We start from the raw sequence: 24,651 nt of genomic DNA, 5'->3' as shown, positions 1-24,651 counted from the left end.
TACCTGAATTGCATCACGTTTCTCATCTGTATCTCCATCTTTTCTCCAGGTGATGATGGGTTTGGGGTTTCCATGAGCTTTACAGTGAAGTGTGAGAGATTCACCCAACATGACCTCCAGAAAGGCAGGTGGTGTCTTTATGAACACTGGAGGAGCTACAACAGATATTATGAAGATCAAGATCAGTAACAATCCATCAGAACTTTTTGGGCCTCAAAAACAAACAGAAAGAGGGAGTAAAACTTTTATTGCATGAGTTGTCACATTCGATGTGAAAATTTACAAAAGACCATGGCCCAATGTGTGAAAAATCAATGCTTCTTTTTTATTATAACCAGTCTTTGATAAAATTAACATTAATTCACAAATTTCATAAAATACAAAATAGTAATGATGCTATACTTAGATTTTGTCTGATAATGATAGCAACTAATAATTTTAGTTATGGCTGATAACCAACATGATTACAAATCTGTAAATTCGTAACGTATTCCGTTAGATTACTCAAGGTCAGTAACGTATTCAAAATACTTTGGATTACTTCTTCAGCACTGGTAGATTTTGTCACTTGTTTTGACTATAAAAGCTCTGCCAGTACAGTAAGACAAAATACACATGTTAGAAATACATTCTCTGAAAAACCGAAATATCTTATGCCGTGTTGTTTCTAAAACAATAGCAATCAAATTGATCTCGTTTTAAGGATTTTTTGATATTTTTACAGGACAAAAATACAAAAATTATTATCAAGAATATGATTTTTGCCCTAATATCAAAGGTATTACTAGAAAAAAGAAATTATGATCTAACGTGAATTTTCTTGATAAAAAAATATGATTGTGTCTGGTAACGTGTGCATGTAAAATGGCTAGAAATAGCACTTTAGCTTAACGTAAAGATGATAATTTACACAAGGTTTATTTCTATTTCTTCTGCTCCAAACTTACTTCAAACGTACTTCTCTGTCTGCTCGTATGAATGTAACACATCATAAGAAAGTGTTTCACCGCTGTTCAAATGCACTTTGGATCGCATCATTTATATGTATAAATGTTTTCCATCTGAAAGGACTAAATATTAAAATGAAACAAATGACAATAAAATGCAAAGTAATCTCTTCAGTAATCAGAATACTTTTAGAATGTAACTGTATTCTAATTACCAATGATTTAAATTGTAACTGTAGTGGAATACAGTTACTTATATTTTGTATTTTAAATACGTAATCCCGTTACATGTATTCCGTTACTCCCCAACCCTGTGTGTGTATATTATATATATATATATATATCTTTGGTTATTTGCTATATTATCAGCATAATCAATTACCAAAACAGCTATTATTGTTTGACACCAATATGGTCACCAAAATATTATATATTTATCAAAAAAAAGACTTACAAATCACTCATAGATATTTTATAAGCAGTACACAAATTTACAGTTTTAATAGCTTTCTTATAGAGCTGCACGATATGTCGCAAATATGGCACATTTACATATCGTGATATGCATATCGCAAGGGCTTGCGATAATACTTGAAAAAGTAACGCTTATCGAGATGCGGATTGCCAAGAATAGACTGGTCGCGTGATTGTCACTTGGTGTGTGTGCATGCAGTGTGAATTGGCGCACATCCAAAGCACGAGAAAAGCATGAGATTTTCCCCATTCATTTGCTCCATGTCATTTCAACATTTACAGATTGGGCGATTATATGAGAGCTGACACATTTTAGTAACTTATATTGTATCTTTCAACATACCCTCTGATGTTTATTTATGTTTTTTCATGCTATCGGTCAGAGAGAGAGACGGTATTGCGGCCACTCCGTTTAAATGGGTAGCTATTGTGATCTATTATACAGCATTAAAGAGCATCAAAAAAACATTTAACATTTTGTGATAAAACTGACATAATTTGAAAGCTGAGACTAAAGTTTCCCCAAAAACTACTCCCGACGCAAATGATGGAAGTGCGTCACATTTGTGGATATGCAGCTAATGGAAAAACAGTAGGCTATATTATATGCAGTCTATATGTAATGTGGAACAAAAGACAACTATGATTGTTTTCTCTGGGATATAAGTCCTTTTTTTCCTCCCAATAAACTTATGTATATTTGGGTGGTGGGGGTTCCAATGTTCCATGTGCTCGGATGACATCATCATAGGATTATCGCATCGCATATCGAAAATATCGCATTTTACAACTACTAATTTTCCTCCATATCGTGCAGCCCTATTTTCTTATTAGTACTGATCATCAAAGTATCTACATAGTTTTCCAATGTCTCTAAGAAAAACAACAAAACAAGAGGTTTGTGGTTGGTAAGTTTACACCTGTCTATGTGTACTATATTTAATATAATGATTTATATTAATGCCTCATTTTCAATGCTCTTATGGTTTGAAAACTACAAAAAATACATATTCATTCCAAAAATAACAACTGCTTTGGACAACAATATATTGAGTATCCCTACTCAATAAGCATACACAGTATGAGTGGCAGAGAGCTGAAATCATTGCTTTATGTTTTCTAACAATAGAGCATGTGTTGTTAATTAGCTTTCACTAAGCATTACATGCATTTAAGTGCTCATTGACCTCAGTGAAGCATAACTAAAGGCCAAATGCTGCTATTAACCCTCTAAACATACTAGAACAATGCAAAGACTTTGTTTCCCATAACCCTGTCTTAACAAAGACAAGTTGTCGAGCACACTCATTACCGCTTACACAATTATAGCTTACAAAATGCTGTAAACTGAAACTGTGCATATAATAGACGTTAAGCGGGCTGCAATGGAGGGATTCGGGCTGTGTCTTATTCCTGATCGCTCGTATGTGCTACAGTAACACGATCAGACGCTCAAAGACATTCAGAGACCTTCACAGGTTTCACACATAAGTGCTGATGGAGAGTGTGTGTTTGGGTGTCAGGAAAAGAGTGTGTGAGATTTTAGAGGGGATTATAGTTTCCTGGAGGTGTGAAGATAATGTAAGCAAACAAAACTGAAAAGGGCAAAATGAAAGAAAGTGAAATGCTTGTTTTTGCTTTGAGTAAAAAAGTTAGAGAGCACCTATTATGGTTTTTCAAATATTACCTTTCATGTAGTGTGTTATACAGCTGTTTGTGAATGTAAAAAAGTCTCAAAAATCAAAGTGCAGTTATTGACACCCAAACGAAAGAACTGATTCTAAACACCTGAAACGAGTCGTTAGTAATTCCAGACTTACTTCCTGTACTAACCTACGTAATTTGGTAACAAAAAACCCGCCTCTGGTCTGTTTACATGTACAGCCAGTGCACGCTGTTAGCCTGTTAGCTGTTAGCCTCTGCTAACCGGCTAACTCACGTTATTGTCAAACTACATATAAGCTTACCAATGAGAAATGTCCTGTTCTCGTCGTGCTTGCGATGGTGGTTCGGGTTGATCTTCTGATGTATCACTATCGTACTCGTGCTCAAATTGGTAAGGTAAAACAGACATTTTTTCAGATGGTGCTGAAACTCGGATATGGTAGTGGGCGTTTCCTTTCCGACACGCGCTGTAAGCGGTAGACCAATCACAACAGACTGGGACATCTGACCAATCAGAGCAGAGTAGGCTCTCTGAAAGGAGGAGTTTAGAATGAATCGTTTAGAACGGATCATTGAATGAGTCGTTTTTGACACTGGGAAAAAAAGGTAATGCTGCAATTTAAATTATGAGCAAATTAAAGTGTTTTTTTGACCTTGGATGCATGTAAATCTATTGAAACAAAATTAGGCACGTTTAAAAACCATAATAGGTGCACTTTAACAATTTTGCTTGATTAGTAGTGGTCAAACAATATGGGTTTTTCAACAGCCGATGCTGCTACCGATATTTAGAGATCAGGTTTACCGATAGACGATATAATGGCAAAATACTTTATATTACACTATCGGACAAAAGTCTGGACACACTTAAAATTTGTCTACATTTATGTTCCTCAAGATCTTAAAAACATTTTGATCTAAAGGCTCTTTCTTAAGTGCATTACATTTTTTAAACACAGGTCCATAACTAGTTCTTAAGTATGAATTTATATATACAGGTGCATCTCAATAAATTAGAATGTCGTGGAAAAGTTCATTTATTTCAGTAATTCAACTCAAATTGTGAAACTCGTGTATTAAATAAATTCAATGCACACAGACTGAAGTAGTTTAAGTCTTTGGTTCTTTTAATTGTGATGATTTTGGCTCACATTTAACAAAAACCCACCAATTCACTATCTCAAAAAATTAGAATACATCATAAGACCAATAAAAAAAACATTTTTAGTGAATTGTTGGCCTTCTGGAAAGTATGTTCATTGACTGTATATGTACTCAATACTTGGTAGGGGCTTCTTTTGCTTTAATTACTGCCTCAATTCGGCGTGGCATGGAGGTGATCAGTTTGTGGCACTGCTGAGGTGGTATGGAAGCCCAGGTTTCTTTGACAGTGGCCTTCAGCTCATCTGCATTTTTTGGTCTCTTCTTTCTCATTTTCCTCTTGACAATACCCCATAGATTTTCTATGGGGTTCAGGTCTGGTGAGTTTGCTGGCCAGTCAAGCACACCAACACCATGCTCATTTAACCAACTTTTGGTGCTTTTGGCAGTGTGGGCAGGTGCCAAATCCTGCTGGAAAATGAAATCAGCATCTTTAAAAAGCTGGTCAGCAAAAGGAAGCATGAAGTGCTCCAAAATGTCTTGGTAAACGGGTGCAGTGACTTTGGTTTTCAAAAAACACAATGGACCAACACCAGCAGATGACATCGCACCCCAAATCATCACAGACTGTGGAAACTTAACACTGGACTTCAAGCAACTTGGGCTATGAGCTTCTCCACCCTTCCTCCAGACTCTAGGACCTTGGTTTCCAAATGAAATACAAAACTTGCTCTCATCTGAAAAGAGGGCTTTGGAACACTGGGCAACAGTCCAGTTCTTCTTCTCCTTAGCCCTCTGACGTTGTCTGTGGTTCAGGAGTGGCTTAACAAGAGGAATACGACAACTGTAGCCAAATTCCTTGACATGTTTGTGTGTGGTGGCTCTTGATGCCTTGACCCCAGCCTCAGTCCATTCCTTGTGAAGTTCACCCAAATTCTTGAATCGATTTTGCTGGACAATCATAAGGCTGCGGTTCTCTCGGTTGGTTGTGCATCTTTTTCTTCCACACTTTTTCCTTCCACTCAACTTTCTGTTAACATGCTTGGATACAGCACTCTGTGAACAGCCAGCTTCTTTGGCAATGAATGTTTATGGCTTACCCTCCTTGTGAAGGGTGTCAATGATTGTCTTCTGGACAACTGTCAGATCAGCAGTCTTCCCCATGATTGTGTAGCCTAGTGAACCAAACTAAGAGACCATTTTAAAGGCTCAGGAAACCTTTGCAGGTGTTTTGAGTTGATTAGCTGATTGGCATGTCAAAATATTCTAATTTTTTGAGATAGTGAATTGGTGGGTTTTTGTTAAATGTGAGCCAAAATCATCACAATTAAAAGAACCAAAGACTTAAACTACTTCAGTCTGTGTGCATTGAATTTATTTAATACACGAGTTTCACAATTTGAGTTGAATTACTGAAATAAATGAACTTTTCCACGACATTCTAATTTATTGAGATGCACCTGTATATCTGCAATGAATAGTAAAGCGGTTAGTGAAGTAAAAAGTAAGTGTCCAGCAAACTCATCTATTTAAAACCACTTACATTCATTAGATTGTAGATAGATACCGGGCTTACTCAACCAGGTATCTATTTATTTGCTTATTTTTCTCATGCTTGCCATTTTCATTTTACTATATTTATTCTGTTATTGTTCTGATCTGTTATTCTTTTATTATGTACTTTGTTTTACTTTGGTTTTTATTGTATTTAATTTTATTCAGTGTACTTTTCCTGTGTTATGTGTACTGTTTATGCATATATATATATATATAGTGCATCCGGAAAGTATTCACAGCGCTTCACTTTTTCCACATTTTGTTATGTTACAGCCTTATTCCAAAATGGATTAAATTCATTATTTTCCTCAAAATTCTACAAACAATACCCCATAATGACAACATGGAAGAAGTTTTTGAAATCTTTGCAAATTTATAAAAAATTAAAAACGAAAAAAAAAAAAAATCACATGTACATAAGTATTCACAGCCTTTGCTCAATACTTTGTTGAAGCACCTTTGGCACCAATTACAGCCTCAAGTCTTTTTGAGTATGATGCTACACGCTTGGCACACCTATTTTTGGGCAGTTTCTCCTATTCTTCTTTGCAGGACCTCTCAAGCTCCATCAGGTTTGGATGGGGAGCGTTGGTGCACAGCCATTTTCAGATCTCTCCAGAGATGTTCAATCGGGTTCGAGTCTGGGCTCTGGCTGGGCCACTCAAGGACATTCACAGAGTTGTCCCGGAGCCACTCCTTTGTTATCTTGGCTGTGTGCGCTTAGGGTCGTTGTCCTGTTGGAAGATGAACCTTCGCCCCAGTCTGAGGTCCAGAGTGCTCTGGAGCAGGTTTTCATCAAGGATGTCTCTGTACATTGCTGCATTCATCTTTCCCTTGATCCTGACTAGTCTCCCAGTTCCTGCCGCTGAAAAACATCCCCAAAGCATGATGCTGCCACCACCATGCTTCACTGTAGGGATAGTATTGGCCAGGTGATGAGCGGTGCCTGGTTTCCTCCAGACATGACGCTTGCCATTCAAGCCAAAGAGTTCAATCTTTGTTTCTCATGGTCTGAGAGTCCTTCAGGTGCCTTTTGGCAAACTCAAGGCGGGCTGTCATGTGCCTTTTACTGAGGAGTGGCTTCTGTCTGGCCACTCTACCATACAGGCCTGATTGGTGGAGTGCTGCAGAGATGGTTGTTCTTCTGGAAGGTTCTCCTCTCTCCACAGAGAAATGCTGGAGCTCTGTCAGAGTGACCATCGGGTTCTTGGTCACCTCCCTGACTAAGGCCCTTCTCCCCCGATCGCTCAGTTTGGCCAGGCAGCCAGCTCTAGGAAGAGTCCTGGTGGTTCCAAACTTCTTCCATTTATGGATGATGGAGGCCACTGTGCTCATTGGGACCTTCAATGCTGCAGAAATTTTTCTGTACCCTTCCCCAGATCTGTGCCTCGATACAATCCTGTCTCGGAGGTCTACAGACTTGGACTTCATGGCTTGGTTTGTGCTCTGACATGCACTGTTAACTGTGGGACCTTATATAGACAGTTGTGTGCCTTTCCAAATCATGTCCAATCAACTGAATTTACCACAGGTGGACTCCAATCAAGTTGTAGAAACATCTCAAGGATGATCAGTGGAAACAGGATGCACCTGAGCTCAGTTTTGAGTGTCATGGCAAAGGCTGTGAATACTTACGTACATGTGATTTTTTTCGTTTTTTTATTTTTAAAACATTTGCAAAGATTTCAAACAAACTTCTTTCATGTTGTCATTATGGAGTATTGTTTGTAGAATTTTGAGGAAAATAATGAATTTAATCCATTTTGGAATAAGGCTGTAACATAACAAAATGTGGAAAAAGTGAAGTGCTGTGAATACTTTCCGGATGCACTGTATATATATATATATATATATATATATATATATATGTTTAAGTTGAAGCCCTTTGGGTACGAGAAAAGCACATTACAAATAAAATGTATTACTATACTTCAATTCTATACCTCAAATTTAAGATGGTTTTGATTTCTTTAAATCAGCTTGGTTGGTATATTGGTCTATCACTTCTGATTGTTGTTTGTGCAGATCGATTGTGAATTTTTGGTATTGCTAAGTGAAATACAGTTTAAAACTGTTGATATCAGAGCAAGCCATCATCTGTGTCTGATTCACAGATACAAAGACACTGACGCAAGTGTCATGAAAAATTAAACAGGGTTATGCCATTCTCTCTCATTTACTGCAACAAAGCTTTTTATATGAGCTAGAGGTTTAATCACTTATTATAGAAATTAGGCACCTTATTTCAGTAGCATGAACATAAAGCACAATGGTGCCTCCACAAATTATATTTATTGTATATGCACTAATAAACTCAGAATTATATATATTGCTTGTTAGCAATACTACTGAAAATTAACACGTGTTTTTTTTGTTTTTTTTTTTGTCGCATGATTTCTCAGTAGTGTGCATGGTGAATTTAAACAGTGTGAAGACAATGTAATAAAAGAGCAAATCCATTTCATTTCTTTGTTTTACCTGAGATGGAAAGGAAATTCCAGGTGCCATTCTGGAACTCATCGGTGGTTCTGTCCAATAGAAGAATCCGACACTCAAACCAGCCCTCATCCTCCAGAGTCAATTTATCAACCAGAAGAGACGCTCCACGACTTAAAGACACACGACCTACCAGAAAATTATAGAGAGACAGAGAGAGTCCCACATTATTCAACAGTATTTTTGTAACATAGTTGATACTTGTCTGTGATTACAACTGTAAATGCACACAAAACAACTGCAGTCTTGAAGTGTACAGAATAATATGTTGAGTAGAAATCCACCAAAATGCAACCAATGGAAACTATCACATCCAAACAAGGCCTATAACTTCACAAGCTGTTGAGGAATTTAATATATTAATACTGAATTTGGATGAGTAAGGTGTTCTGGGTGGTTGCTAGGTGTTTGCTTACTGGCCAAAAGTCAAGAGAGCCCAAGTCAAGTCTTTATGATATTCTGGTTTCTAGATATAACATGGAACCCTCCTTTAATAGAAGTCTAAAAGGGATTTTACACCCATTTTTTGTCTGTCAGGTGAATATCAAAAGTTGAACTGCTTAGAAATGCACATTGCAGGGGGGCCTGGGTAGCTCAGTGAGTAAAGATGCTGACTACCACACCTGGAGTCGCGAGTTCGAATCCAGGGCGTGCTGAGTTACTCCAGCCAGGTCTCCTAAGCAACCAAATTGGCCCGGTTGCTAGGGAGGGTAGAGTCACATGGGGTAACCTCCTCGTGGGCTAAAATGTGGTTCTCGCTCTCAGTGGGGCGCGTGGTGAAGTGTGTGTGGATGCTGCAAAGAATAGCGTGAAGCCTCCACACGCGCTATGTCTCCGCAGTAACGCGATCAACAAGCCACGTGATAAGATGTACAGATTGACAGTCTCAGACGCCACCCGGATTGAGGTGGTGTCTGACGCCACCACGAGGACTTAGAGTGCATTGGGAACTGGGTATTCCAAATTGGGGAAAAAATCATAAAAAAAAAAAAAAAAAAAAAAAAGAAATTAACATTGCACCAACAGTGTTTAAAGGGATAGCTCACCCAGAAATGAAAATTCTCTCATCATTTACTCACCCTCATGCCATCCCAGATGTGTATGACTTTCTTTCTTCTGCTGAACACAAATGAAGATTTTTATAAAAATATCTCAGCTCTGTAGGTCCATACAATGCAAGTGAATGAGTGCCAAAATTTTGACCCTCCAAAAAGCACATAAAGGCAGCATAAAAGTAATCCATAAGATTCCAGTGTTTTAATCCATAGCTTCAGAAGCGATATGAGAGGCGTGGGTGAGAAACAGATCAATATTTAAGTCCTTTATTCCTATAAATTCTTCTCCCTGACCAGTAGGTGGCGATTTGCATGAAGAATGTGAATCACCAAAAACACAAGAAGAATGTGAAAGTTAAAGTGGAGATTGACAGAGCAGGGAGGATAATTTATAGCAAAAATATTGATCTGGTTCTCACCCACACCTATCATAACGCTTCTGAAGGCATTGATTTAACCTCTGGAATCTTATGGATTACTTTTATGCTGACTTGTGTGATTTTTGGAACTTCAAAATTTTGGCACCCATTCACATGCACTGTATGGACCAAAACAGCTGAGAAATACTTCTAAAAATCTTCATTTGAGTTCAGCAGCTGAAAGAAAGTCATACATATCTGAGATGGCATAAGGGTGAGTAAATGATGTGAGAATTGTCATTTTTGGGAGAACAATTCTTTTAATATTTTACATTTTTGGTCAAACCTCTAACACTAAGTGTGAGGAATAGAGTGCAAGAGTTTGGTTTTGAAAGTAAAAATCCATTTATATACATTTATAATACATGTTTTCAATAGGGAAATTGATTATTAACAATAACTTATAAACATTTAAAAATAGACCTAACGTAAGCTCTGAGGTTGTTAATCGATCGTATATGCTTCTGTTGAAGTAATTATTCTGTCAATTTTTAAAAATATTGTTTAATAGAGGAAGTACTGGTGGAGAACTACACTACCCATGATCCTGAAGAGAAAAGATCCACCAATCAGAGAATAGAGCAAACAGTGACCGCTCACTTTTTTAGCCGTCTGGGTTCCGGAAGTATTTTCCCCATTTATTTCTTCCATAGACATTTAAAAACAAAGATTCTCCCCTTATCTCCCCAATTTGGCATGCCCAATTTCCACTACTTACTAGGTTCTTGTGGTGGTGCGGTTACTCACCTCAATCCGGGTGGCGGAGGACAAGTCTCAGTTGCCTCCGCTTCTGAGACAGTCAATCTGCGCATCTTATCACGTGGCTCATTGTGCATGACACCGCGGAGACTCACAGCATGTGGAGGCTCATGCTATTTTCCGTGATCCACGCACAGCTTACCACGCACCCCACTGAGAGCGAGAACCACTCATAGTGACCACGAGGAGGTTACCCCATATGACTCTACCCTCCCTAGCAACCGGGCCAATTTGGTTGCTTAGGAGACCTGGCTGGAGTCACTCAGCACACCCTGGATTCAAACTCATGACTCCAGGGGTTGTAGTCTGCATCAATACTCGCTGAGCTACCCAGGCCCTCTTCCACAGACTTATAAATAAAATCCTTCATAACAGAGTTGTGAGCCATGAATCAAACCAACCAGCTCCAAGGTGAATCACAACATCACAAACTTTGTTTTGAGGCAAAAAAGTATTTGAAAAACGGACATAAAGACAAAGGTACAAGGCTGTGTACTTTTCGTGTTTCATGAGGGCACGGACTATAGTCCCATGAAGCATTGCGAATGATGTAATTGAATAAAAAACAATGGGAGTATATAAAACTGTTGATTTTATGTTGTTGATTATAAATATAGAAACAATATATTTTAAGTTTATTGCAAAATATCCTGATATGTACAAATATATAAGTAATTTAAGGGTGAAGGGAGACCGACTCGATTACGTCATTCACAGGACATCATGGGAGCACGCGGTCGCTCCAAGCCATGTTTCGTGGGTTCCGTTGGACACGGTTCTCTGATTGGTGAAGCTTTCTCTGCTGTACCATAGGTAATGTAATGTTAACCATGAATTCTGCTATCAAACACTATTTTTAAACAATGAAGTTGAGAATGCAGATGGATGGCTTCAACGGAAGCATATACCATCGATAAACAACCTCGTAGCTCACGGTATGTCTGTCTTTAAAGGTTTATAAGTTATCATTGAACATATGGGATAAATGAATGTGATTTTTACTTCCGGAACCAGACTGTTGCGCTCTATTGTGGTGAACAAAGCATGCCAAAAGCTCCGCCAACTCCCAGGATGAGATCGAGATGCTCTCCCTACACTCTCAAACTACTTATATATTTGCATGCAATTTTATATATTGTTTCTATACTTATTATCAACAAGTTTAAATCAATAGTTAGTCTTTTTCAATCCGATTATATGATTCTCAATTCTTCATTTGATTGTAGTTCATGTCCTCATTAAATACGTTAAGTACGCAGTCTTGTGTTTTTGTCTGATTTTCAAATAGTTTTTTGCTTCAAATCAAAGTTTGTAATGTTGTGATTCACCTCAATCTGGTTGGTTTGGTTCATGGCTTACAACTCTTTAATAAGCACTTTATGAAATCCCTATAAAAAATAAATAAATAAAAGAATACTTCCGGAACCAAGATGGCTGGAAAAGTGGGCAGGCACTGTTGCGCTCTATAGTATGCCTTGGCAAACACCACTAATTACAGTTTGGAAAAACGATGTGTTTGAATGAATGTGTTTTCCACCAGGTCTTCAGCTCAGAGTAAAAAAGCAACAAACACCTGCTGCTCTTGTTTATCGCAGAGGCACGTGGAAACGTGTGGCGAGGCCAAAAACAGAAATCAGAACATCTCTCCACATGTCACATGATCAGCTGTCCTCATAAGCACAGACACAGACAAACAAAAACACAACCACAGGAACCCCGTATCATCTCACCAGCATATCAGTCGTACAATGAAATATGATATGAATGAAATGCACAGACACACAAATCTGTTTCAAATACCCTCCAGCACTTGAAACAGTTTCATAATACTACGATCAACTCTTTGAAACTTGATATGTGTGTGTTTTCAAAGCACTGTCTTCTAGCTCTCTCTCTCTCCTTACATTCAGCTTTTTTTTTTTCAGATTTCAGGGGTTGAATAATGATGACACTGTCAACACGGCAGATACCGACCGTGTGTGTTTCCTCTCAGATGTTGGAATTTGAAAGTAAGCCAGTTTTAAAAGTGAAGTGACATGCAGGCCGTGTTGAGAACGAAAACCATACCAGGAAAATTTAATGCGGAATTGTTACAGTTGAGGAATTACGACATAAAAACACCTGTGTTTTCTTAAAGGAGTTTGACATACTGTTGAACCCTCCAGCGATATGTGCAGATATGTTCGAGTATGATTTGTAGTCCCAGACGACTGTAAAGTCAAGAATCACTATTACACTCATCCCTTAGGGATAGGAATTTGAACAAATCCCAAACCCTTAATATTGTATTTTGGCATGCAACTCGTCCCACATAGTTTGTGCTACAGATATGAATGACACTTCATATCATGCAGTTTGTTGAGGAGAGGTGTGATATTACTTTTCTAAGCAATCAGACTTTTGATTTTCACATTCACGATTTGGAAACATCAAAGTCTGACCATGTCTAGGATGCAACAGTAATTGAAGGCTGACTGTTGACTAGAGTCACAAAACTAAACGCCTGTTCTAACCTGTCAGTGTTATTGTAACATCTCTTAATCTTTGATAAAATGTGAAACATATCTATGATTTGCATCAAATCTTTAGAAGTTGCCATAGGAAAGACAAATCAAACTGTGCTCAGATTTGCCAAGATACCAAAGTCTGCAATCATAAGTTAAAAATTTCAATGAGACATCATCAAAGCCATGCAATCCACATGTGTAACTCTATTCTCTTATTACTGTATGTCAACAGTTGTCTCACTCTATTTATAAGTCAAATGAATTTTAGGAGAAACATCTGAGACAAATTCTGTACTTAAATGAAACATAACTGTGAACTTAAAACATTATCGGAACGTTCAATTTGAGGGTTCAATACAAGTTAAGCTCAACTGACAGCATTTGTGGCATAATGTTGATTACCCCACAACATCTTTTCGACTCATCCCTCCTTTACTAATGAAATGGAAATAAATGGGGCCAGTGCATAAACGTTAAATCTAGGGATGGGTATTGCCAGCCACCTCACGATATGATACGATTCATGATACGTATGTCTCGATGCAATATATTGTGATACATCACGATATCATGATTCAATTTCCTTATGATTCACAAGTTAATATTACAATTAATATTGGTATACTTTTAACAGTAGTCTTTCCATCACTTTGGTCACATTTTAGCTTTTAAAAATATACAAATTTCAAGTATTCCATCAATAAATATGATGTAAAAAGAAACTGCATGTGTGTGTGTTTGTTTATTGTTTTGATGCCTAATTTGTCCTATTTACAAGTATTTACATCAATATGTAGAACACTTGCTAAAACCTGGTGCTGTCTCTTTAAGGACAGGGACTTTATCGCAAATGGAGTCAAGTGATTAGAATTAAACATTTATTTTTGTTGCTTTTTTGACCAAAGAGGGAATTATAAGAGACATTATCAATGACAAGTGGATTTTGTGGATCTCATCTTTGGACACACAAGGCAAACCAAACTTTTCTCTCAACACGCAGTGAAAGGATGCTGAACTCGGTGCTGAACTGGTGAGTGAAATCTGAAATGTTATCAAGCAGTCGCTGATTACAGACAGGCTCAGAACAGGCTCAGTTTCAGTCTCTCTCGCACCTCATAACTCCTTAACTGCACTGAGAAACGCAGCTCTGAGTTTGTACTTTAGACGACCTGCTTCATCTTTATTGAACTCTTGGACATGACGTGAATACAGAAATAGTTGAATAAAAATATCAATACAGGGATCTAAAGTATCGATACAATATTACGAGGAAAAGTATCGTGATATATATGAATATTTGTTAGTCTTGGCACAGTCCTAGTTAATTCACACACCGTTTCAAAAGTGTAGAGATGAGACAAAGATTTTATGTGTTAACAACATTTTTGTGTGATAAAATAGTTTGCTTACCTAATCTGTGTAAAGTTATATCCAATATAACAACTTAGTTGTCGACATAACGCTGGTAAACCTTGCAATCTGGTAAATGCCATAATGCCAGTGAATCCCTGATTTTATCACTCTAAAATAATGTTTACTATACTTTTGAAACAGTATTTAAAAGACAAACTGGAAAGATTTGGGGCATTTCACCCTCTACATTGCACAATATAGTTAAAAGATTCAAGGAATCTGGTCAAATCTAGGTGCGTAAAAGGCCAGACGAAAACCATTTCTGAATGCGTATGATCTCTGATCCCTCAGACATCACTGTCTTAAAAAATATCATTCATCTGTAATGGATATCCTGAACATGGGCTTGGGATTTCTTTAGTAAACCTTTGTTAGTCAACACCATTCGCCGCTGCATCCACAGATGCAAGTTAAGACTTTACTATGCAAAGGAGAAGCCATACATCAACACTGTTCAGAAGCACTGCCGACTTCTCTGGTCTCGGTCTCATCTCAGATGGAAAGCAGAAAAGTGGAACTGTGTTTTTTGGTCCGATGAGTCCACATTTCAAATAGTTTTTGAAAAACAAAGCCGTCGTGTTCTCCGGGCCAAAGTGGAAAAGGACCATTCAAGCTGTTATTAGCGTCAGGCCCAAAAGCCAGTGTCTGTATGGGCCAGGGCTGTGTCAGTGCCCATGGCATGGGTAACTCGCACATCTGTGAGAGCACCATTAATGCAGATGGATATGTACACATTTTGGAGCAGCATATACTGCCATCCAGCACCGTCTTTTTCAGGGATGTCCCGGAACTTTCATAAGGACAACTTCAAACCACATACTGGCCGAATAATTAGAGAGTGTGGGTGCTAGATTGGCCTGACTGCAGTCCTGACCATCTCCAATTGAGAATGTGTGCTGCATTATGAAGCACACAATATGACAACGAAGTCCCTGTACAGTTGTGCAGCTGAAGACCTGCATAATGGATGAATGGGGGGAAATTCCACTTTCTAAAGTTAACAAACTTGTGTCTTCAGTGCCCAAATGCTTAATAAGTGTTATTAGAAGAAATGGTGATGTTTCACAGTGGTAAACACTCAACTGTCCCAACTTGTTTTGGAGTGTGTTGCAAGTTGGATCACCATCCACTTGCATTTTAAGGACCTGCTGAGCTAATATATTTTTTCTAATTTTCCTCAAATGCGTTCTGCTGAAGAAAGAAAGTCATACACACCTGGGATATCATGAGGGTGAGTAAATGATGAGAGAATTTTCATTTTTGGGTGAACTAACCCTTTAGGTCTCATGAAAGAGCAATTTAACAATCAACTGAACAGAATGCACAGCCTGACTGGGTTATTTTTCAAACCCACATTTTCTAAAAAACGTACTATGACTAACAATTAAACCAGGCCTAAACTCTGAGTTGTTTTTATGTGACATGTTTGAGATTTTGAATAGATAATTATTGACTGATCTAGTCCTTTAGAACGGTTCTTTTCAAAGAGGAGCAGCACAGAGTATGTCATAAAGAAGCCCATTGCTCAAAGGGAGGGTCTGTATTTATGCCATCATTAAAGGGCTCCTCTGATCTGGGGTCAGAGGGCGAGGGTGGTTATTAAAGCAGGAGAGAGAGGGGGTAAAGATAGGGTGTATCTATCACAGCAGGTGTGGTGAATCTTCATGCTTCCTGACTCTCGCCAGAATTCATGGTGGAAACAGTGGAAAGTTTCCAATCACCAGTACAAAGCTTAAAGGGAAAGTCATTATTAACTTGGCCAATCAGTTTCATTCTATATATTCAAACTTGGTGCATCATGACTGGTTATTGAGAACAAGTGGCGTTTGGCATCATGTCAAACCTTTAAATATGCAAAAGTGCGAATAACAGTTGAGAGCTGCCGAGGAGGGGAAGAGGTTCAGAGAATACAAACTTAAATTTCAGTCTTTTAATCAAAGCAATTTTATGGTTTCAGAAGACTTGAAAAATTGTGCAATAAGTTACATGGACTACCTTTATTGTACTTTAACCTCGTGCGAACCCCCGTCCACATGTGTGGACATTGTATTTTGGCTTTGCTATATGCAACGCATGATTTAATTGAATTAAAGCCATCTGAATACTGTTCACAAGACTCAACACTGGCATTTAAGGGTTAAATGTCTGGCGCACCGTGCCACGTCACACAACAGCACGAATTTGATTACCAGGAAGCGCTCGTACGGTTGCAGCGCCAACAAAAGTGCGTCTGGTAAGAAACATCTATGTTTTTAGATTGAAACCTGTTTGGTTGTAAGTCCACATATGTGGAAATTAGGACTGCATTCCCTCAAAAGTTGAAAAAACATGTTCGTTATTTTGAATAATTTTCAAATATAACACATCTGTGCGTCATTTTGCTTCATTTTAATATTAATTTTGTTATATTTTATTTTATTATCACTGTACAATTCGGTTCTATTCATTAACATTAATAAATGCATTCCTATATATTTACTGTGCATTTTCACATAGAGATTAAATGTATTTATGCAAAAACTGAAAAATGTTGCTTTCAGAGGCTTTGTATGGAATTAGAATGAAAATAAAGTGCATTTTGAACTGTTCCGAGACCAGTGCAAACAGACAGCACACTAGAGGTTAAGTCATTCACTAAACAGAGAGCAAGGGTGCATCATATAGCTTTCTATGCATCTAAGTGCATTCACTCCTAAAATCCAACCAAAAGTTCAGTTTCAGACTGCAAATGATGTCTGGACCACTCAAAATGTTTGGCAGACATGGCACAATGATAATCAGTACATAGATTCAGAATTTTATAACACAAAATTGTATTTTAACATGGTTGGCAGTGATTGGATGATGCTGGCTTTTACACTGAAAAACAATCATTTATTTAGCTTTATAGAAAATCAGCTGTAATGTCTATAACGTCTCAAAAACATGAATAACCAACACTCCTGGACACATAATAAAATATTTGATTAAAAAAAGCTTTCTATATAGCTTGGTATTACTTAAAATTAATACCAAAAACTTAGTCCTGCTGTCCATATACATGTATGTGGACATAAATGTATTTTGCTACTAGTTACAAATCAAAAAGTAAAATGCATACAGTAGTCATGCGGGGGTCTTAGGAGGTTAAAGATGTCATTTTTGGAGCTCAACAGTGGCTTTAATCGGAAGAAAACTAATATGGGTTTGGAACAACATGAGGGTGAGTAAATGATGACAGAATTTTAATTTCTGGGTGAACTAATATGTCAAATTCTTATGGGGAAAAAAAGCCCATCAGTTGTTTTATGGCAGAGACACACCAAATGGACTTGCATACACTTAATTAAACATAAATCATTTATATGCACACACACACACACACACACACACACACACACACAGACTGTGCGAATATTACCACTCACCACACATGACGTGCAAACCAGGGGGAAAAAAGCTGCCCGCTATTGGACACTTAACCCTTTCCCACCACAGACCGTCCATCCATCAATGGGAACAGAATGGAGTGTGCGCCCCCTCCCCACTTAATTCTCTCAGGTTACCATAGTGATGAAACCATGGGGTGGGTGTTTGGATTTGAATTCAGTTGCCATAGAAAACCAATGGGGCAAAAACAGGGAAGGAGGGGAAATGTTTGTGCCAATGATTTTGAAAAATTACACGTAGAGACCAGAAAACAAGATGTTTTGAGATTTACAGTAAGTGCACAAAAGGGTTGAGCGACAGACTGAATTACAGCAAGGGAGAGGAGTCAGAATGAGAGAGAGAGATAGAGTTGTGTGTTTTTATTTGAAGACACAATAGCTCCGACAGATGTGGGTTTGTTTGAGTTTAAACGTAGCACTGTGTAGCCGCGGGTCTTTAAAAAATGCAAAACGTTGGACATGTGACCAGAATGATTTATAAACATTTATAAAATCTGATTCAATTAGACTCACTGCCCTGATGTCATGAAACCATGGCTCAAAAAAAAAAAAAAAAAAAAAGAGAGGATTTGACCCAATCAGGCCAGTGACTACATCTCACAACCATTGATCATATACATGCTTTATGCCAAACAAAGCATTTGGATATGTGTGATGTGTTGAACATTGTTGTTAAATTCTGCTGATTTAATTATGCAAGGTGGCATTATCTACAGTAGTTGCCTAATATACAGTGCGCACGTTTTTGCCAAAATTGCAAGGGTGATTATGTGATTTCTGCAATTAATTATAAACAAATTTGTAACGTTACATACCATTAGCCATTGCTTACTAGAAAAAGTGCTTGATGAATATTCAAGATCTCTGCAGGAATGGGGCATAATGATCCCACAGGGCAAGTTATTGATGAACAAGTATTGGATTACTGTCGCAAGTGCATTGCATGAAATTCAAAGCAGGTTTATGAAAGGCCCTTTTGGATCAATGACAAACCCTCAACAGCCAATGAGCACTCTGTGACCTTTGCCCCCTCCGACTCCATAATTTTCCTTCAGACACGTCCATCATTCAGCACGGGTCAATACTGACATGCTGGCCGGTCACCAGGACTCAAGTGAACAATCAGAGTTTAAGGATCGCAGACATACAGAGGCATTGAGATGCAGCTAACCTAACTTAAAGGGGCCTTAAAGGAATAGTTCCCCCCAAAATTAAAATTCTCTCATCATTTACTCACCCTCATGCCATCCCAGATGTGTGTGACTATTCTTTTTTCAGCAGAACACAAATTAAGATTTTTAGAAGAATATTTCAGCTCTGTAGAGGTTCATAAAATGCAAGTGAATGGGTCCCAAAAATTTTGAAGCTCCAAGAGCACATAAAAGTAATCCAGAATACTCCAGTGGTTTAATCCATGTCTTCAGAAGCAATATGATAGGTGTGGGGGAGAAACAGGTCAATATTTAATTAATTTTTTACTATCAATCTCCATTTTCACGTTCTCATTCTTCTTCTTTTGTTTTTGGCGATTCGCATTCTTCACGCATAACGCCACCTACTGGGCAGGGAGGAAAAAAGGACTTAAATATTGCTCTGATTCTCACCCACACCTATCATATCGCTTCTGAAGATATGGATTAAACCCCTGGAGCCTTAAGGATTACTTTCATGGTGCTTTTATGTCCTTTTTGGAGCTTAAAATTTTTGGTACCCATTCACTTACATTGTATGGACCTACAGAGCTGAAATATTCTTCTAAAAATCGTAACTTGGGTTCTTTAGAAGAAAGAAAGTCATACACATCTGGGATGGCATGAGGGTGAGCAAAAAATGGAAGAAATTTCATTTTTAGGTGAACCATCCCTTTAACCCCTTAAAATCACTATAACACACTGCTTTGTGTGGCTTATTGCTTTGTCAGCTCTAATATTCAAATGTTTTCCCCACCAATCTCTAAATCACATGATGTCTACCTCCATCACTTTACACCCGAGTTTTGTTTTGTTTTGAAACGTCTGCTTGATATTCATTGGAGGGTGAGATGTAAGACTTTTGACCGGCCGTCACAATTCCGGCCCAGCTCATATGAGCAACACTCAGGTTCTGTCCCTGTGGGTGGTAGACAAGTCTGCCAAAAGATCTTCTCCACGTGGTGCTGGGATCCTGGCATCAGCTTTTCAAAACTCCCTGGCCCAAAAGTCCCTGAGCATTTAGCATAGAAACTCTCCTCCACACTACAGGGTATTATGTGCCACGTTTCATCTCTTTTAAAAACCATCGGATGAGTCATTTTTCAACGACAACTGAGAATGTACTAGTATGAACCTATAGCACAAACAGTGGTGCCTCCAATGGGGGCCGCTGCTCCTCCAAAAAAAGACAAAATACTGGCCACTCCACTGGCTCTCCAACCATCAAGATTGTATTTTTTTACGTTTTGTTTAAAGGTGCATTGTGTAATTTTTTATGTTAAAATACTTTCTCTTACCCACTTTAATATGCAGAGACAAGCTATTTGTAGGTTGATCTCCCCAGAAAGTGTAAACATTGCGGTGCTATTAAAAAATTCCTGTTTCTGCATCACCCAGCAACATTGACTCAAATAATGTTGTGAGTTGGGGGCAGGACTATCTGTTGTCGGAGTGCTTGGGAAACCTGTTTGTAAATAATCTTTCCCCCTCCTTTTTTTGCAGTTCTATTTACTCGATACTTTTAAAAGTAAAATTTTCCAATTTTCCCTTTTTCTCCCAATTTGGAATGCCCAATTCCCAATGTGCTTTTAAGTCCTCATGGTCGCGTAGCGATTCGCCTCAATATGGGTGGCGGAGGATGAATCCCAGCTGCCTCCACATCTGAGGCCGTCAACCCGCGCATCTTATCACGTGGCTTGTTGAGCGTGTTGCCACGGAGACATAGCACGTGTGGAGGCTTCACGCATCTTCAACTCACCACACGCCCTACTGAGAACGAACCACATTATAGCGACCACGAGGAGGTTACTCATGTGACTCTACCCTCCCTAGCAACCGGGCCAATTTGGTTGCTTAGAAGACCTAGCTGGAGTCACTCAGCACGCCCTGGGATTCGAACTAGCGAACTCCGGGGTGGTAGCCAGCGTCTTTACCACTGAGCTACCCAGGCCCCACTAATTTTTATACTTTTAACAAAATTATTAGACTACTTTACTATACTGGTTATTCATGGAATAGTAAATCATAGCAAAAAAATCTCTCAAAAGGTAGATTATGGTGCTAGCGATGGCAACATCATGGGTTTGATTCCTAGAAATCACCCTATTTTAAGAGTGCTATGCGATACATCAAACGCACAAACAAGTGGGCATGGCCATGAAGTTTTTTCAATTTTTCTGCAAGCATGCGCTAAGTCTAGGCACAAGTGGGTTGTTGAAACTGCACGTGCAAAGTGCTAATGGGCTGGGTCAAGTGTAATTTAATTCTGAGGTTGTTCTCTGGTAATTGCACCGTCTGCATCCTGTTATATATTCCATTTTGTGTCAAGCAATGTCAATATAAATGACGGCAGCCTATTCATAGGAATTTGGTAGTGTATATAGCCTGTATGTAATGATTTAGAATAATAGAAATATGGACCATTTGCGTCTTATGTTCATTTGCGCAATAACTATCTCCTTGCTGTGAACTCACTCCCGTTTTGTCTGCCATGATTCCAGTGCTTTGGTGTTTAGTGGTGAAATACTGTAGATGATGTTTGTGTTTACTCCTGCCTCCATACCACAATGTGTGATCTCTATTGGCCTGTCTCACCTGCGGTCTTGACAGTGTTATGGGACGCTTTGTTCATTGTACATTGTATTTTTTATTTATATTTGTTATATGTTTCTCTGTTTCCTTAAGATTTGGAAAGACAAACTGCAAATGCAGGACCTAAGTATAGACTTTACGCCGAGAACAGACGTGCTTCTAACACATCTTAGTGCAATTACCTAGCAAATCGTTTAAATAATACACCCACAGACTGTGTGCATATATCCACAGACAGCACAAACACTCCCACCCACTGACACTTGCGCTTTGCGTTGGCATGAAAATTGCGCTTGAATTAGCACTCTGACGAAAATTGGATAGAATGTAATGCATGGTCGTTGCACGTAGCACCACCAAGAAAAAAAGAGCCCCAACTGATAAAATGTATAACTTCAATGCACTAAGTCGCTTTAGATAAAAGCATCTGCAAAATGCATAACTGTAAATGCAATAACTAGTGTTGACTGTTCTGGCCATTATCGTTTTTATTTGACATTACATAGGCATGACTGATTGACAGACCTCTGGCAAATGCAGAATCTCCCCATCAACCAATCTGCAGTTGCATGCTAAGGCTGGGCAATAGGATGATGTAATCAGATATCGACGATATCTTACAAAGATCCCGATGCCGATTGCGACACTCAATTGACAGACGGTGATCGATAATATTGGGAAATGGCAAAAACATGGATCTGGGAAGACAGCAAATACATTAAACAGTAGCCCAGGGTGTGAAACTAGCACCCGTCAAATGCGACAAGGCTGAATCCAGTTCGCAAGCTCCTCGTACAAATGTATTTCATGCGCAGGTAATTTTGCTCATCTACCCGCAATAGGCGGGCGACCTGTAAGACATCTTGGAGTGACACATGACAAGAAATGCTACTAGTCACAAAGACGCACTTGAAGAAACACACTTTATTATATTTTTAAGAACAGACAAAAGAAAAGCCGTTAATGCTCGTGTATGATTCGCTGTATGTTCAGAGGCGTGCAGCACAAGCCTGTCTTGTGGAACAGGAGCATGTAATGAGTTATTACTCATGTTTCATTCTTCTGAAAACTGTTTACAAAAATAATGTCATCTATAAGAAGGCTGCAAATGATCTCCGACCATCTCAGGAGGTGCTGTGAGTTTAGTTCGCTTCATTTCCATGGACCAGTTCGCGGTTAACATGCATTGTGAATGCAACTCTGCCGGTTCAGTAATATATATCTTTGTATTAAAGAAACAAAGATAAAAGTAATTAAATAATAAAATAATACAAGACACGTTCACCTAAAATGCGCTATATTTTCTTTTCTTTAGGCAGCATTAACTGTCTTACCAAAACGCATTACAAACACAAATTTTATAATGCACCACCCATGTGTGTTCTTTGATAAGAACACACATTTGGCAGCATTATTTTGGGAACACAAAGGAATTTATTAGGTTTTATTATTATGATTAGTATTGTCTTTACATTTATAATTTTCTTTAGTTCTTAATCTGTAGGCTATTAGTAATTTTCCACCTGTTGTCGCTGACTGATACTTGCGTGATCGCAATACTTTTTAAGGTGATTATCAATAAAATATTTTTTACATACGCCCTGCCCTATTGTATACCCTACCGAAGTGTACTATGAGGGTGGCCTCTTCCACTGTATGATTGTGGGAATCAAGCACTTGGTGTTTCGTTTAGCCTAGTCTCTCCTTTCCGTTTGGTTTTGTTTGGGCTGATCTTTTCCATCCCTCAGAGCTAAACCACAGAGATCCCCCTTCTATTGTCTGTTGTCTGCATGTGATTGTTGCGGCAGCACCTCTTCCTGACACATTCACAAATGCTGCGTGCACAAACTGCAACAGCCTGAATATGCTACAAAATAACACACAGCACATACAGAGGAAGATAGATTGTATTGAGAAAGGCCTTGAACTTGTTTCTCTTTGTTCCGCCCCGTATGATTTGAAGGATAGCAGGGTACTGCTGCATTACGGGATGTGTTTTGATTTGAATACAATCTGTGGTGGGGGCTCAACGGCTCCCTCTGCCCCATCAGCTTTTAACCCCCTTTCGCTGAAACCCCCCCACCCTTGATATTCACTTGAACCTCTATGAAAAGCTCTTTGTTGTGGGACAGATTACAGTTAACGTGTCCCTGTTGCTCCCCGTCTAGCAGGCTTTAGTCGTTGTCCCATAGATCAGTCAGAGAGACAGACACAAGCCTAGGCTAATACTTGAGCTTGTGGCGTGGCCCAAAGGCAGCGATCAATAGAGCAAACGTTTTACTGCCACCAATTTCAACCTGTTATTGCTAAATGACCACCACAGATTATTGGGTAACCTGTTAAATGGCCCTAGAGGTTCGTCAGTAATATATAACACTGATCCTTTGGTATGTCTTAACGTCCATGTTGCAGTAAATGATTATGTAGTTAAAATAAATGCACTTGAAAAGTTCAGACAAAAGTTTTCAAGTGCAAAGATGATTCTGTATCTCTAAAAATCTAACAAACAGGGATACATTAATACAAAATGTGCATGCCGATACGGGAGCCGATTATTTAGAACAACATCTGCCGATAACGATAGTTTGGTGTTTCTGCTTGTTTCAAATCGCTGATAGTTACACAATAACAAAAGAAATATAAATAATACATTTATTCTCTCTATTGCTACAGGTCTTTCATGTTTCAGAGTAACTGGTCTCAGTTATAAACAAGAAACAAAAATCACATTCTTAAGAGAATAAGCGAATTGAGAGTTGAGAGAATTATGAGAATTGTCAGGCTCACATTAAATTGGTATATGATTTCTTAATTTTTTTATGTTCTTAACTTATTTACTGAATTCTGAATGAAGTAGCGTCTGCTTTAGCTTTAACAAACGTGTCATATTCCTTGCTGTGTCGACCTTCAAGGTGAAAACTCAAATCAGTTGTGTTAAAAGTTTTAACTATAGTCCCCACCTCGTGAAATTCTAACAGTGCAAAGCTCACAAATGCAGCTCTACTGTCATTGTCACACATTTTCTTTCATGCACAGCACAAGGTGTAG

General features: G+C 38.5%; 1 protein-coding gene across 1 annotated transcript in view; it reads right to left on the bottom strand.

The window, feature by feature from the left end:
- LOC127424089 (uncharacterized) overlaps positions 1-24,651 on the bottom strand; it is a 52,736-nt gene that overhangs the window by 15,234 nt on the left and 12,851 nt on the right. The window contains exons 3-4 of the mRNA XM_051668863.1: positions 8,223-8,369; positions 4-155 (exon numbers count right to left, since the gene is read on the bottom strand). Coding sequence (XP_051524823.1) covers positions 4-155; positions 8,223-8,369 — 299 coding nt within the window. The remainder of the gene's footprint in view (positions 1-3; positions 156-8,222; positions 8,370-24,651) is intronic.

The sequence above is a fragment of the Myxocyprinus asiaticus genome, chromosome 33 (assembly GCF_019703515.2).
Source record: "Myxocyprinus asiaticus isolate MX2 ecotype Aquarium Trade chromosome 33, UBuf_Myxa_2, whole genome shotgun sequence".
In the NCBI taxonomy this organism is placed as follows: Eukaryota; Metazoa; Chordata; class Actinopteri; order Cypriniformes; family Catostomidae; genus Myxocyprinus; species Myxocyprinus asiaticus.
This window is presented reverse-complemented; position numbering and strand designations above follow the sequence as displayed.